General features: G+C 37.4%; 1 protein-coding gene and 1 long non-coding RNA gene across 3 annotated transcripts; both read right to left on the bottom strand.

Moving 5' to 3' along the window:
- Nucleotides 1–542: 542 nt before the first annotated feature.
- Nucleotides 543–13,242, bottom strand: LOC116403356 (E3 ubiquitin-protein ligase UPL6-like). Of its 2 annotated transcripts, XR_004216090.1 has the most exons (7): nucleotides 12,952–13,241; nucleotides 12,605–12,703; nucleotides 12,197–12,264; nucleotides 1,962–2,042; nucleotides 1,264–1,337; nucleotides 823–967; nucleotides 543–599 (listed from the first exon to the last, which is right to left on the bottom strand). XR_004216090.1 is itself a non-coding variant. In XM_031884256.1 (6 exons), the coding sequence occupies exons 1-5, from the start codon at nucleotides 13,081–13,083 to the stop codon at nucleotides 1,265–1,267; spliced, it is 453 nt and encodes a 150-aa protein (XP_031740116.1). In that variant the 5' UTR covers nucleotides 13,084–13,242; the 3' UTR covers nucleotides 1,018–1,158; nucleotide 1,264. The 2 variants fall into 2 exon arrangements, 1 of the variants encoding a protein (XP_031740116.1); XM_031884256.1 differs by lacking the exons at nucleotides 543–599; nucleotides 823–967 and adding an exon at nucleotides 1,018–1,158 and having other exon boundaries at nucleotides 12,952–13,242.
- A 1,209-nt stretch (nucleotides 13,243–14,451) lies between these two features.
- On the bottom strand, nucleotides 14,452–15,214 carry LOC116403460. Its single transcript, XR_004216217.1, has 3 exons — nucleotides 15,099–15,214; nucleotides 14,734–14,843; nucleotides 14,452–14,510 (listed from the first exon to the last, which is right to left on the bottom strand). It is a non-coding gene; the product is annotated as an uncharacterized LOC116403460 (long non-coding RNA).
- Nucleotides 15,215–15,231: the final 17 nt, after the last annotated feature.

Genomic DNA, 15,231 nt, shown 5'->3' on the forward strand with positions numbered 1-15,231 from the left:
TTCATTCATTTTTCATTGATTATTCATCATTGTTCCTGAAAATCAAAGGAAATTCTCTCAATTTTATATATTACTAAAATTAGGATACATATAAGTCTTAACTAGTCTCATAGCACCCTCCATTCATCTTCCCCTACACTGGCTATGGTATCAAAATGCTCAATTAAGTAATACGTCTACTAACGAACTTGAAAACAAAACACATCACACTAAAAAACACAAACATCCCTTTAACCCAACAGAAGCAGCTCTTTTTACCCTTGCACTCACTATCACATTACTATCATGTTTGTCAACTGTCAAACTAACTCTTTTAAGTTATTTAGTGTGACACTACAAAGTTATGAACACCATAATCTTAATTAAAACCTTTTAATAAACAAATGCCAAGTTACTACTCAACAATGGCAAGGAATTCAAAAAACATGACAGCTATCCTAATTGGTTGAAAATGAGAAAAAGAAAGTTAGCCAGACAACCTGTTTGGACTACAAAGCCAGCAGATACGATTCCTCAAATTTGACCATTCACTCTCCATACTCTACAAGTCTTCAAGCACATGATGCTGCCTTCTTTCAGATGAGCAACATCATTCCGATCTTAACAGTCAGAAGAGCAAATCAAATCAATCCTAGCATATTCACAAATCACAACTAAAAAGTACAAACATTACAAAATAAAACATGCAGCGATATCAACAAGCATTCTGATAAATAATTAGCCAATTAATTGACATTACAAAATAAATAAAGAAAAAAATCATTGGAAAGATCACTGCTTAAATGAAATTTGAAATATCTCCCAATAGTTTTGATCGGTTACCCGAGTTGTGAGAGTGATCGGTTGATATTGCGTGCTTCCTTCAAGCGCTCCCCAGCTGCACCTGTTAGCTTCTGCCTCCGGAACCAGGTAAATCAATAAGATTTATTCTACTTGTTTTAAAGCTACTTAAACCATCTGCCAGTCTCTGCACAATAAAGTACTAGTCAGAAATGTACCTTGTCTCATACTGAGTTACTTTTTCACATGATTTTTGCTAGCAGGATAAATTAGTTTAAGCTCTAGAAGGAACCAACTTATCCCCTTAAGGGAAACCAAAACAAATAATTAAGAATAATGAGGATACGAAGTGGTCCTCGAGAGTAACCAGTTACAAACCTAATGAAAAAGCAAGATACAATTGTTATATTTTTGAAGTTCAGTTTTTCTTTAAGCCAACTTGAGACAAGAAGTAACCAACTGATGTGTAATGAAAATACTCACTTCAGAAATTTCTTTTGGTTTTCCACTGAGAAACTTTTGATAACTTCCCAAAACATCTCAATGACATAATGCTCCTGAAAGCATGAAATAAAAATTCAAATTCCGAAGTTCCCACATTTGGTTTTTCAATCCAGCAGAAGCATTAAAAAAGTGAAGATATTTCTCCGTTTCCTATCACAAATTTCTTGATCATGGTTGTGCCTGACCAAACAGAGCATTACAAACAATACAAGTCCAAAGTTTGTTTTCATAGTCATAGAAACATAAGAGAGGACTAGAAGTCTGAATAATGGTAATCAATTTATCACCCAGTTTCAAACACTAATACAGGCATATACATTGTATGAATTCGAAATTAATTGAAAAATATTAAAAAGAATCTAAACGATGACCAACTCCCTAAACTCCAAAGACTTCAAAACCATCTCCCAATTACCCGGGTGAGATCTTCCAACATCATCTACAATTTTGAAGTTTAATTGACTTGACATCACAATTCCGATTGCACTACAATAAATCTAGTATTCGATATCCTAAACCAAGAATTGTTCAACCTCCAAAGGAAGATTAATTGTAACTAATCTTCTTGCAAGATTTCAAATTTTCAAAATTTTATCGAACACAATATGCAAAACAATTACGCAGAAAAGAAAAGAAACAAAAATACATATATAGAAAAAAGGTTTAATAGAACTTACCCTATGATAACCACTTGAATAAGTAGTATGTGTCCGTAGGTCATCAACATCCAAGCTGTCCAGTGAACCTGATATTGAAAGCTGAAATGAAATAGACCAGTCAAAGACAGCAACTCGATTTATCCTGGAACCACAAAAGACCAGCAACAAAACTTCATAGTATTTAGCCATTGGTCCATGATTTGACCTAAATTAGGGTTCTCTTTATGTTTTTCTTATCATTTCCCATCGCAAGGGAATTTTTTTTCCCACATCTTTTCCCCTTACAAGGACTTCAGTTGTCACCACTTAGAGTCCATGTAGGCTAAAAATAATCTAGTTCACTTTGTTTATTTCTCAGATTTTAATGATTAGTAAAATTCTGCCTCTACACTTTTACGAGCATTGTGCCTCTTCGAAAATGAACAACTTGAATCTTAAGGAAGACTAGTTTCCTTATCCAGAACCTGAATCTTCACTTCATCAAGGAAACCCACATCTATTCCTTCAGGTGAACTCAATAAGGAAGACCCTGATGCCTCTAGGGTTTAGGCTTTGGTTGGTTGCTGCCCAGATCACAAGATCAAGTGTACTCCTAATCATTCTAGGTTCTTGCTTTAATTAGTTTAGTGTTTCACGTCACATGAAAATTAAAGGTCGACAATGGCACATTATCAAAACTACTAACCCCCTCCCCCTCCCCCACCCACACACCCACACAATAAGAAGAATAAAAATGCAAATCTAAGTGCTTAACCCTACTGACTTTGTATGGTCTAGGAGAAAAAATGTTCCTCCTTTAACATACTTCTTTCCCAAATAGTATAATTAATACTAGCATGAAACAGGATTCAAGGCACATGAGGCAGTTGATGTGCAATGATAAACGAGTCATCAAGAGATTATATAACAGCAAAACAGCCTTTTCATGCAAACCACGTTACTATCTCAGTGAGTTAGTGATACCTGGAATTCATGCTCATTGAACATGTTGATCCATTCTTTCTGTATAAGCTGCTGAATCCCTCTCAAAAAATGAGAACTTTGCTGTCGTATCTGAGGAGGACATGTTTTCAATCAACATTGGAGTAGGGAGACACATTGGATAAACAAGGGACAAACTATGCTGAAAGTTCAAACGATGATTGGCAACAAGATGAATGAATGTGATGACATTTTCACAGGTGACACGACGGTTTTTTCCTCCAGGAAGTAGCTCTTCTTCAATTTGCTTTCCATATTCATTGTTTATAATAACAAAATATAGCTCTAGTTCAGGAATGTCACCTTCATAATTTAAGATAAGAAGTGAGAAAAAGATTCTACCAGGATACTAGATTGATCTAGATCATTGATCAACAGGCTAAGTGTGGTATCAGCTAAAAGTGATACCAGGATACTAGATTGATCTAGACGCATTTTTCCATCGCATTAATCTATTTGTTTCATTTTTACACCTAAATGTTTAAAAGAATTTCAACAATTTTTGTAAATGCTTTTTTTTTTTAATTTAATTTATCAATGCCTTTTACAATATGTCAAAAAGGTTATGATCAGAATACATCCAACTTTTAGAAACATAAAATAAAATCTGAAAACATATAATTTTATTTATTATTTTTTTGTTTTCTTTGGTAGAAACAACTTTAATTAATTTATTCCACACAATCTGTAAAAATTGAGTGAGGATATGAAATTGTTAATACACAGGATGGGAGTGATGGGAAGTGCTTCAAAAGGATCCACGTCTAGTGAAAGAATGATTACGGACAAGGGAAAGGGAATAATGAATGAGGAACAAGTTCAAGAAGAAAAAAGTGAACAAAAAACTAACCCGGTGGTGGATGAGGGAGTTGGAGTACCATGTGCACCAAAATATCCGTGAGATACCCCTTTTTGACATGAGGCTACGAAAACTGGAGGTGTCGATATTTAAAGGAGAGGAAGAAGAGAATGTGGATGGATAGCTACAACGTGTGGAGCCGCTATATTGGTGTGAATATCTGGCGGAGAGAGATAAGTTGGATGCGGCGGTCCTGGCTGCTTGGAGGGGAAGCTTTGGACTGGTATCAATGGAAGGAGGATAGAAAGAAAATCGGCAGCTGGACAGAATTCCGATAGCTTCTGTGGGCCAGATTCAAAGCGTCCGACCAAGGTCGTGGGTTCAAACAGGCCATTATTCCCAATTCCAAAAGATTTGGCTGCTGATTTGTCTATGCAAGTGTCTCCAGTAGAAGTATTGGGAGTTCGCAAAACAATAGAAAAGGAGGACAACTTAGAAGTTTTGATCCGTTGGAGTGAGGGACACTTGAAAGTGCAACATGGGAACAAGCTGCTCTTATTCAAGAACAGTTTCCTGAATTCCACCTTGAGGACAAGGTGGCTCTTTGGGGGGCGGATAATGATAGACCTCCCATAGTAAACGTGTATTCCCGTAGAGACAAGAATAGGAAGAAGAAAGAATGATTGAGAGTTAGTTGGTATTTTTCTATTTGTGTGGGCCCTTAGGAATGTGTTTGTTAGAGTGGGGCCAAGTATTTTGTTATTTCTCTGAGCAATTACTTAAGTGTCTTGAGTGGGAGGGTATGGGTATCTTTTTGGACATATGATGGAATTAAAGAGCTCACCTGTCTTAAAATAACGATAAGGCATCTGATGTCCTTTAACGATAGTGGCTTCTCCTGCTCATAAAACTCCTCATTGTCAATTATTATGAGCATGTGCCTGATTGATAAGGAAAGAAGTGATCAGGACATGCCGAATCTTATAACATACCATATAATTATATAACATCAGATGAGGAATTAAAGCGAAATTCAAAAGTAGAGGAACAGGAATAAAGAAGATAATCTTACTTGTACACAGGACAAAAAAACAGCCAAAGGTAATAGCCAACCAGGTGCATCTCCTGATAAATATGCCAATTTCTCTGAAAAGGATGACCATTTTTATTCTCGTGGCAGTTTTTAATAAAACTCCAGAGTACTGGAACTAACTCCATTCTGTATGCTAGAATAGTCATAATTTTTTATGTCCCACACCAAGTTGTACTTAAAAAGATCTTTTCAAAAAAAATCTATAGAGTTTTTTTTTCTTTTTTAAACGAAGTACATGCATGTTATGTTTCTCGTTATTGAGAAAACATGACCTTTAAACCATTACTAACGCCATTATATCCAAACAGCAAGGTACACAAACCTAGTAGAGGATGACACATGCAACTTTGTCCATTGGGTAGAGAGAGGTGTGAAATGTGAATGTCCGCCACAGTAAAGGAAGAGTAAGAATTTGAGAGGAGAAACTCCAATTGGGATCAACACGTGGGCAACAACATGGCTTCTTACCAACATGAGAACTCAAAAGAGACAGCAGATGTTCTAGAGAAGCCAATGAACTCTTGGAATGTGAATCTGCACTTTCCTGCAATAGTTTGAGTGTGAATTAGTTCTCTGAAAACACCTGCAGAGGATAATCCACGGCAAAACAGAATGTCTATAAAAAAAACCACTTGCAAGTAGAAAAAAAAGGAAGTACATTTATACCTTCCCTGTCAAAGTGATATCCCTAATCAACGCATATGCATTTCTTTCCAGGAAGTAACCAACAATTTTACAAACCCATGGGAGTTCAGGTTGTAATAAGAAAATAATTGTGTCTAACAATAGAGTTGCAGGTGTGTTAGAGTTCACAGGTGCAGCCAAAAGTTGATTCCTCAATTGGTTTCTATCAAGAACAACATCAAGTAAGAATAATTCAGAGGAAAAATAAAGACAACTTATCATATATATAAATAAGATTAGTCTGAATTCGTTAGCTGAAGGTAAAAAAACCTTTATGTCAATTTATATATCTAAACAAAATCTAAGAAATATATCACTTTTCAACAAAAGAAATATATCATATACAATTAAAGGATCATAGCATAGAAAGCCAACAAAATCAACAATGATAGATCAAACATCTGTTTTTCCATTCAAAACGTTAAAAAGGATAAGTTTTTAATAAGGAATGTTGAAATGGAAAAAACTAATTACCTATTATGGTGTACAGTCTGGATGCAAGCATATGCAAATTTCTTAACTCTCTAATCCACTAAGGCCTTGTTAAGTACATAATCCTTGCTAGCGAAAATGCTCAACATATCCCCTATATATGTAAGAGAGAGAAAGGTAAGAAAGTACTAACACTAAGAGATATGTGCTATCAATTAGAACACTTTAAGATGATATTATCAATTAGAAAACCAAGCATAAAGCAACATAAGGGAAAATAACAAACAAGGGCACCACAGTGGTTCAGAAACCAATCAATATTTTCATTTGTCACTTTTATAATAATTTCCCAAGGGAAAATCCTCATAACAAGCCTCGTTTTCCCCCTACTATGGAACGAGGAGGATTCCTCCTCATTTCAAAGCCCTCGTCAAACTCAATGCTAAGTTTGACTGCTCCCTTCGGAGTGACAACAAGCCTTGTTTTCCCCCTAATGTGGATCGGGGAGGATTCCTCCTCTTTTCAAAGCCCTCATCAAACTCGATGCTAAGTTTAGAACGCTAAGAGTAGGTGGTTTGGTTTTGGTTAGGCCAAAAGTAAAGTTTTCTGCTAAAAGCTCTGATAGTTAGGGAACTCAACACATTCTACTTGACCGAACAAGTTGGATCTTTGCTTTTTTATGGGATTTTTCTAATGTATATTGCATGTGTTGTTTGTTTTTTTATAGCTCTTGATTGTCTAACCTTTTTACATTTTGCATTTGCATGTCTCTCTTTTGTTTCTTTGGTATGCAATGTGGTAACAAGGTCTTGCTAGAACCGGTGGGCTAACCTTTCTATGGTTCTAAACTTAGTTTCTAAGTTTGACTGCTCCCTTCGGAGTGACAACAAGCCTCGTTTTCCCCCTACTATGGAACGGGGAGGATTCCTCCTCTTTCAAAGCCCTCGTCAAACTCAATGCTAAGTTTGACTGCTCCCTTCGGAGTGACAACAAGCCTTGTTTTCCCCCTAATGTGGATCGGGGAGGATTCCTCCTCTTTTCAAAGCCCTCATCAAACTCGATGCTAAGTTTAGAACGCTAAGAGTAGGTGGTTTGGTTTTGGTTAGGCCAAAAGTAAAGTTTTCTGCTAAAAGCTCTGATAGTTAGGGAACTCAACACATTCTACTTGACCGAACCAAGTTGGATCTTTGCTTTTTTATGGGATTTTTCTAATGTATATTGCATGTGTTGTTTGTTTTTTTATAGCTCTTGATTGTCTAACCTTTTTACGTTTTGCATTTGCATGTCTCTCTTTTGTTTCTTTGGTATGCAATGTGGTAACAAGGTCTTGCTAGAACCGGTGGGCTAACCTTTCTATGGTTCTAAACTTAGTTTCTAAGTTTGACTGCTCCCTTCGGAGTGACAACAAGCCTCGTTTTCCCCCTACTATGGAACGGGGAGGATTCCTCCTCTTTTCAAAGCCCTCGTCAAACTCAATGCTAAGTTTGACTGCTCCCTTCGGAGTGACAACAAGCCTTGTTTTCCCCCTAATGTGGATCGGGGAGGATTCCTCCTCTTTTCAAAGCCCTCATCAAACTCGATGCTAAGTTTAGAACGCTAAGAGTAGGTGGTTTGGTTTTGGTTAGGCCAAAAGTAAAGTTTTCTGCTAAAAGCTCTGATAGTTAGGGAACTCAACACATTCTACTTGACCGAACCAAGTTGGATCTTTGCTTTTTTATGGGATTTTTCTAATGTATATTGCATGTGTTGTTTGTTTTTTTATAGCTCTTGATTGTCTAACCTTTTTACGTTTTGCATTTGCATGTCTCTCTTTTTGTTTCTTTGGTATGCAATGTGGTAACAAGGTCTTGCTAGAACCGGTGGGCTAACCTTTCTATGGTTCTAACTTAGTTTCTAAGTTTGACTGCTCCCTTCGGAGTGACAACAAGCCTCGTTTTCCCCCTACTATGGAACGGGGAGGATTCCTCCTCTTTTCAAAGCCCTCGTCAAACTCAATGCTAAGTTTGACTGCTCCCTTCGGAGTGACAACAAGCCTTGTTTTCCCCCTAATGTGGATCGGGGAGGATTCCTCCTCTTTTCAAAGCCCTCATCAAACTCGATGCTAAGTTTAGAACGCTAAGAGTAGGTGGTTTGGTTTTGGTTAGGCCAAAAGTAAAGTTTTCTGCTAAAAGCTCTGATAGTTAGGGAACTCAACACATTCTACTTGACCGAACCAAGTTGGATCTTTGCTTTTTTATGGGATTTTTCTAATGTATATTGCATGTGTTGTTTGTTTTTTTATAGCTCTTGATTGTCTAACCTTTTTACGTTTTGCATTTGCATGTCTCTCTTTTGTTTCTTTGGTATGCAATGTGGTAACAAGGTCTTGCTAGAACCGGTGGGCTAACCTTTCTATGGTTCTAAACTTAGTTTCTAAGTTTGACTGCTCCCTTCGGAGTGACAAAAGCCTCGTTTTCCCCCTACTATGGAACGGGGAGGATTCCTCCTCTTTTCAAAGCCCTCGTCAAACTCAATGCTAAGTTTGACTGCTCCCTTCGGAGTGACAACAAGCCTTGTTTTCCCCCTAATGTGGATCGGGGAGGATTCCTCCTCTTTTCAAAGCCCTCATCAAACTCGATGCTAAGTTTAGAACGCTAAGAGTAGGTGGTTTGGTTTTGGTTAGGCCAAAAGTAAAGTTTTCTGCTAAAAGCTCTGATAGTTAGGGAACTCAACACATTCTACTTGACCGAACCAAGTTGGATCTTTGCTTTTTTATGGGATTTTTCTAATGTATATTGCATGTGTTGTTTGTTTTTTATAGCTCTTGATTGTCTAACCTTTTTACGTTTTGCATTTGCATGTCTCTCTTTTGTTTCTTTGGTATGCAATGTGGTAACAAGGTCTTGCTAGAACCGGTGGGCTAACCTTTCTATGGTTCTAAACTTAGTTTCTAAGTTTGACTGCTCCCTTCGGAGTGACAACAAGCCTCGTTTTCCCCCTACTATGGAACGGGGAGGATTCCTCCTCTTTTCAAAGCCCTCGTCAAACTCAATGCTAAGTTTGACTGCTCCCTTCGGAGTGACAACAAGCTTGTCTTCCCCCTAATGTGGATCGGGGAGGATTCCTCCTCTTTTCAAAGCCCTCATCAAACTCGATGCTAAGTTTAGAACGCTAAGAGTAGGTGGTTTGGTTTTGGTTAGGCCAAAAGTAAAGTTTTCTGCAAAAGCTCTGATAGTTAGGGAACTCAACACATTCTACTTGACCGAACCAAGTTGGATCTTTGCTTTTTATGGGATTTTCTAATGTATATTGCATGTGTTGTTTGTTTTTTTATAGCTCTTGATTGTCTAACCTTTTTATGTTTTGCATTTGCATGTCTCTCTTTTGTTTCTTTGGTATGCAATGTGGTAACAAGGTCTTGCTAGAACCGGTGGGCTAACCTTTCTATGGTTCTAAACTTAGTTTCTAAGTTTGACTGCTCCCTTCGGAGTGACAACAAGCCTCGTTTTCCCCCTACTATGGAACGGGGAGGATTCCTCCTCTTTTCAAAGCCCTCGTCAAACTCAATGCTAAGTTTGACTGCTCCCTTCGGAGTGACAACAAGCCTTGTTTTCCCCCTAATGTGGATCGGGGAGGATTCCTCCTCTTTTCAAAGCCCTCATCAAACTCGATGCTAATTTTAGAACGCTAAGAGTAGGTGGTTGGTTTTGGTTAGGCCAAAAGTAAAGTTTTCTGCTAAAAGCTCTGATAGTTAGGGAACTCAACACATTCTACTTGACCGAACCAAGTTGGATCTTTGCTTTTTTATGGGATTTTTCTAATGTATATTGCATGTGTTGTTTGTTTTTTTATAGCTCTTGATTGTCTAACCTTTTTACGTTTTGCATTTGCATGTCTCTCTTTTGTTTCTTTGGTATGCAATGTGGTAACAAGGTCTTGCTAGAACCGGTGGGCTAACCTTTCTATGGTTCTAAACTTAGTTTCTAAGTTTGACTGCTCCCTTCGGAGTGACAACAAGCCTCGTTTTCCCCTACTATGGAACGGGGAGGATTCCTCCTCTTTTCAAAGCCCTCGCCAAACTCAATGCTAAGTTTGACTGCTCCCTTCGGAGTGACAACAAGCCTTGTCTTCCCCCTAATGTGGATCGGGGAGGATTCCTCCTCTTTTCAAAGCCCTCATCAAACTCGATGCTAAGTTTAGAACGCTAAGAGTAGGTGGTTTGGTTTTGGTTAGGCCAAAAGTAAAGTTTTCTGCTAAAAGCTCTGATAGTTAGGGAACTCAACACATTCTACTTGACGAACCAAGTTGGATCTTTGCTTTTTATGGATTTTTCTAATGTATATTGCATGTGTTGTTTGTTTTTTATAGCTCTTGATTGTCTAACCTTTTTACGTTTTGCATTTGCATGTCTCTCTTTTTGTTTCTTTGGTATGCAATGTGGTAACAAGGTCTTGCTAGAACCGGTGGGCTAACCTTTCTATGGTTCTAAACTTAGTTTCTAAGTTTGACTGCTCCCTTCGGAGTGACAACAAGCCTCGTTTTCCCCCTACTATGGAACGGGGAGGATTCTCCTCTTTTCAAAGCCCTCGTCAAACTCAATGCTAAGTTTGACTGCTCCCTTCGGAGTGACAACAAGCCTTGTTTTCCCCCTAATGTGGATCGGGGAGGATTCCTCCTCTTTTCAAAGCCCTCATCAAACTCGATGCTAAGTTTAGAACGCTAAGAGTAGGTGGTTTGGTTTTGGTTAGGCCAAAAGTAAAGTTTTCTGCTAAAAGCTCTGATAGTTAGGGAACTCAACACATTCTACTTGACCGAACCAAGTTGGATCTTTGCTTTTTTATGGGATTTTTCTAATGTATATTGCATGTGTTGTTTGTTTTTTTATAGCTCTTGATTGTCTAACCTTTTTACGTTTTGCATTTGCATGTCTCTCTTTTTTTTCTTTGGTATGCAATGTGGTAACAAGGTCTTGCTAGAACCGGTGGGCTAACCTTTCTATGGTTCTAAACTTAGTTTCTAAGTTTGACTGCTCCCTTCGGAGTGACAACAAGCCTCGTTTTCCCCCTACTATGGAACGAATTCGTTTTTAAATGATCGTGGCACGAATTCGTTTCGTTGCATACCGTTTGGCCCTTCCCAAGGAATCGCTTATACACCCGGTCTTTCATGTTTCTGTTCTTCGCAAGGTCGTGGGTTCAAACAGGCCATTATTCCCAATTTCAAAAGATTTGGCTGCTGATTTGTCTATGCAAGTGTCTCCGGTAGAAGTATTGGGAGTTCGCAAAACAATAGAAAAGGAGGACAACTTAGAAGTTTTGATCCGTTCGAGTGAGGGGACACTTGAAAGTGCAACGTGGGAACAAGCTGCTCTTATTCAAGAAACAGTTTCCTGAATTCCACCTTGAGGACAAGGTGGCTATTTGGGGGGCGGGTAATGATAGACCTCCCATAGTAAAGGTGTATTCCCGTAGAGACAAGAATAGGAAGAAGAAAGAATGATTGAGAGTTAGTTGGTATTTTTCTATTTGTGTGGGCCCTTAGGAATGTGTTTGTTAGAGTGGGGCCAAGTATTTTGTTATTTCTCTAAGCAATTACTTAAGTTTCTTGAGTGGAAGGGTATGGGTATCTTGATTTTGGTATAGACTCTCATTAGAGAAGTGTGTAGAGATTGGGGAGCTCTCAAATCCTCCCCCACAGTTGATAAATAAAATTTTGGCTAAAGCCTTGACAAAAGCTAATGTAGAACATCCCCCTTCTTTATGTTTCTTGAGTTTTATCCTAGAGGAGGTGTTTGAATTACCATTTTTATAGTTTAGGATTAGTTATTTGAATTAACAATTTTGTATCTTGAGTTAGTTATAAGTAAACTAACTCAACCCCAAGTTAGTTTAACAACTCTTGTAATCTCCAGCCTATAAAAAGGCTTCTCATTTTCATTAATAAATGATAAAAAAAAAGGCATTATACATAAAGATTTCCTAGCTTTGCAATTACAGCATCAAAAGCAATGTACAGTTCAGATGAGACTTTATTCCAGTATAGAGTAGCTCTGTAATTGCAGATCAAGAAAGTGAATGTAGCATGGAAATCCCAAATTCAACATTTGGAAGTTAGCAATTGACAATCTCATTAGTAGGCAGTGCACCCATAATAAAATGTAAGATTTTTAGAACCCTAAAAATTCAAGTAACTTGCAACTAGTCATTGTCATGACCATCAATACTACGATTAGTGGATCAGCACAAAATACAAAACAGTAAGACAGTAAATCTTTAAAAACCTTACTTCTGTTTTAACTTGCTCAAGAAGAATGTTGCAAAAAGTATATCAACAAGAGTTCCTTCAAACATGACCTACAGGAAGAAGGGTAAAACAACAACATCCTGTCAAAAATCATTTAATGTGATTGAGATCTTTTAGCATGACTGCTTGAGAACTTTTAGCACAACCGGGCAGCAACTTCAATAACAGAAAAACATGCATAATGTAGGAAGACAGCAGATTTCAAATTATGACATTGTATTTATGAATGTCAGGCGATACATTAATGTTCCAAAATTCAACCAAAGTATGGGTGAAAGATATATAAGAATCTTCCACGATAAGGCCAAGACCAGGATATCCTTATCCAAAAAAAGAAAAAACTAATCAACCAAAGTAAATTCCATGTATGATTGGGAATTATGGCCATACCTTTGCCAAAAGAACTTCGAGGAAATGGAAAAACTGGAGATGTTGCTCATGTATCATTCCCGAACCAGGATTGGGGTAGAGCAAATGGTCAGCAATTTGCTGGATTACCAAGCAGAAAATAACTTATATTAGAAAAAATGAACAATACATACCCACATATTACTGAAATTTTATGAAATAGATTTCAAGCAACCAATTTTTATATTGAAATGTGATCTCACAACTATTTTTATTTTGAAAAGCGATTTCAAACAACTATGGCTGTCTCATCACGCTTCATGTTATCCAATAATACTACAGGATTAACAAAGCCATGCCATGCTAATAATAAGGAATGTCGTGATAACCTTAAATAAACCATACTGCACGTCAAAGGCTGCCTGTGTAATGTTCTCCATGACATCTTTAAAAATACCACCACCATCAATTCCTGCCTCCTCAACTCCAAATTCATTAACAAAAGACACACGTATCTGCATGCAGAAAAGTGAAGCAATTGACCCAACACAAACAAGAAAAAACTAATAAACAATTACAAGTAACTCTGCAACTATAGGATGCAGAAGAGGGAAGGGGTCGTTTTCACGAGGGCAAAGAAAAAGATAGAAAAAAGTAAGATAACAATTTCATTTTTCATAAATCATGGAAGTCTGAAATTACCGATCCTGAAGATCAACTTCAGACAATGCACTCATCTGACTGAAAGCATCTTCCAATATATGATTTCGTCGAATTCTAAACCGGTTTCTGGCAAAAACAGCAAGAGATCCATTCTTTGCCTAGCTGCTGCTAGTTGTGTCTGTGAAATGAGTTATAGAGAAAGTAACCATAAATAAAAAATATCTTACATATTTCTATAACTAACAGTCGTCCAAGAAATTCAATATTGTGGATAAGGAAACCAAAAAAATAACTTGCTTACAGTGAAAATCTTAACCCTGCTAGTAACGGTACTAAAAAGGGAACTCGCTTGTGTATATCATTTGCTCTGGTATTTTCTATCACTGCCTACAAAGAAACAAGGCCAAGTAAATAATTAGAATTACGATCAGATAGCAGGTCGTTAGAACCAAAACATTCATTGAGAACAATTACCTGTGAAATGAAATAATCATTCATCGCGTCAGCATGGAAGTCACTGGGTGGTGTAAACTGCCGTCTATTGTTCCAGTCTTGCAACTACAACGAGACAATTTAATCTTAGTAGATCGACAAAATGATGCATGGATAAACAATCTTGGAACTTTGGACTCCCCTGGAAGGATCGATATCCTTGACTTTGGTTTGAAGCTTGCATGGATAAACCTTTTCATTCATTTTTCATTGATTATTCATCTTGTTCCTGAAAATCAAAGGAAATTCTCTCAATTTTATATATTACTAAAATTAGGATACATATAAGTCTTAACTAGTCTCATAGCACCCTCCATTCATCTTCCCCTACACTGGCTATGGTATCAAAATGCTCAATTAAGTAATACGTCTACTAACGAACTTGAAAACAAAACACATCACACTAAAAAACACAAACATCCCTTTAACCCAACAGAAGCAGCTCTTTTTACCCTTGCACTCACTATCACATTACTATCATGTTTGTCAACTGTCAAACTAACTCTTTTAAGTTATTTAGTGTGACACTACAAAGTTATGAACACCATAATCTTAATTAAAACCTTTTAATAAACAAATGCCAAGTTACTACTCAAGAATGGCAAGGAATTCAAAAAACATGACAGCTATCCTAATTGGTTGAAAATGAGAAAAAGAAAGTTAGCCAGACAACCTGTTTGGACTACAAAGCCAGCAGATACGATTCCTCAAATTTGACCATTCACTCTCCATACTCCACAAGTCTTCAAGCACATGATGCTGCCTTCTTTCAGATGAGCAACATCATTCCGATCTTAACAGTCAGAAGAGCAAATCAAATCAATCCTAGCATATTCACAAATCACAACTAAAAAGTACAAACATTACAAAATAAAACATGCAGCGATATCAACAAGCATTCTGATAAATAATTAGCCAACTAATTGACATTACAAAATAAATAAAGAAAAAAATCATTGGAAAGATCACTGCTTAAATGAAATTTGAAATATCTCCCAATAGTTTTGATCGGTTACCCGAGTTGTGAGAGTGATCGGTTGATATTGCGTGCTTCCTTCAAGCGCTCCCCAGCTGCACCTGTTAGCTTCTGCCTCCGGAACCAGCTACTTAAACCATCTGCCAGTCTCTGCACAATAAAATGATTATGAGCCTAAATTTTACAAGTACCAGTCCGTTGAATATAGAAACGTGATACTCATGCTTTTCCATCCTAAACAACAGAACTATCTGCACTTCGATTTACAAATTCATTGCCTTTTTCCGACAGTGCTCACAACTGTTAGTTGTTACAGGTATACTTCTTTTATTTATTTATTTATTTATTTTTACTAAATTCAGTAATACCATATTCCAGATATTAGCAACATTATTTTAGCATTACCTTGGATCGGGATTGCAGGTAAAAGCAGTATGTGATAGCGAACTCTCAGGAACGGTCGGGTTAGAAGAGGGAGGCCTAGGTGGAAGCGGGCTCTTCAGGATTTGGAATCGAAAACCGATCTGGTGGAGAATTT

This window comes from Cucumis sativus, chromosome 4 (genome assembly GCF_000004075.3).
Source record: "Cucumis sativus cultivar 9930 chromosome 4, Cucumber_9930_V3, whole genome shotgun sequence".
NCBI classification, from domain to species: domain Eukaryota; kingdom Viridiplantae; phylum Streptophyta; class Magnoliopsida; order Cucurbitales; family Cucurbitaceae; genus Cucumis; species Cucumis sativus.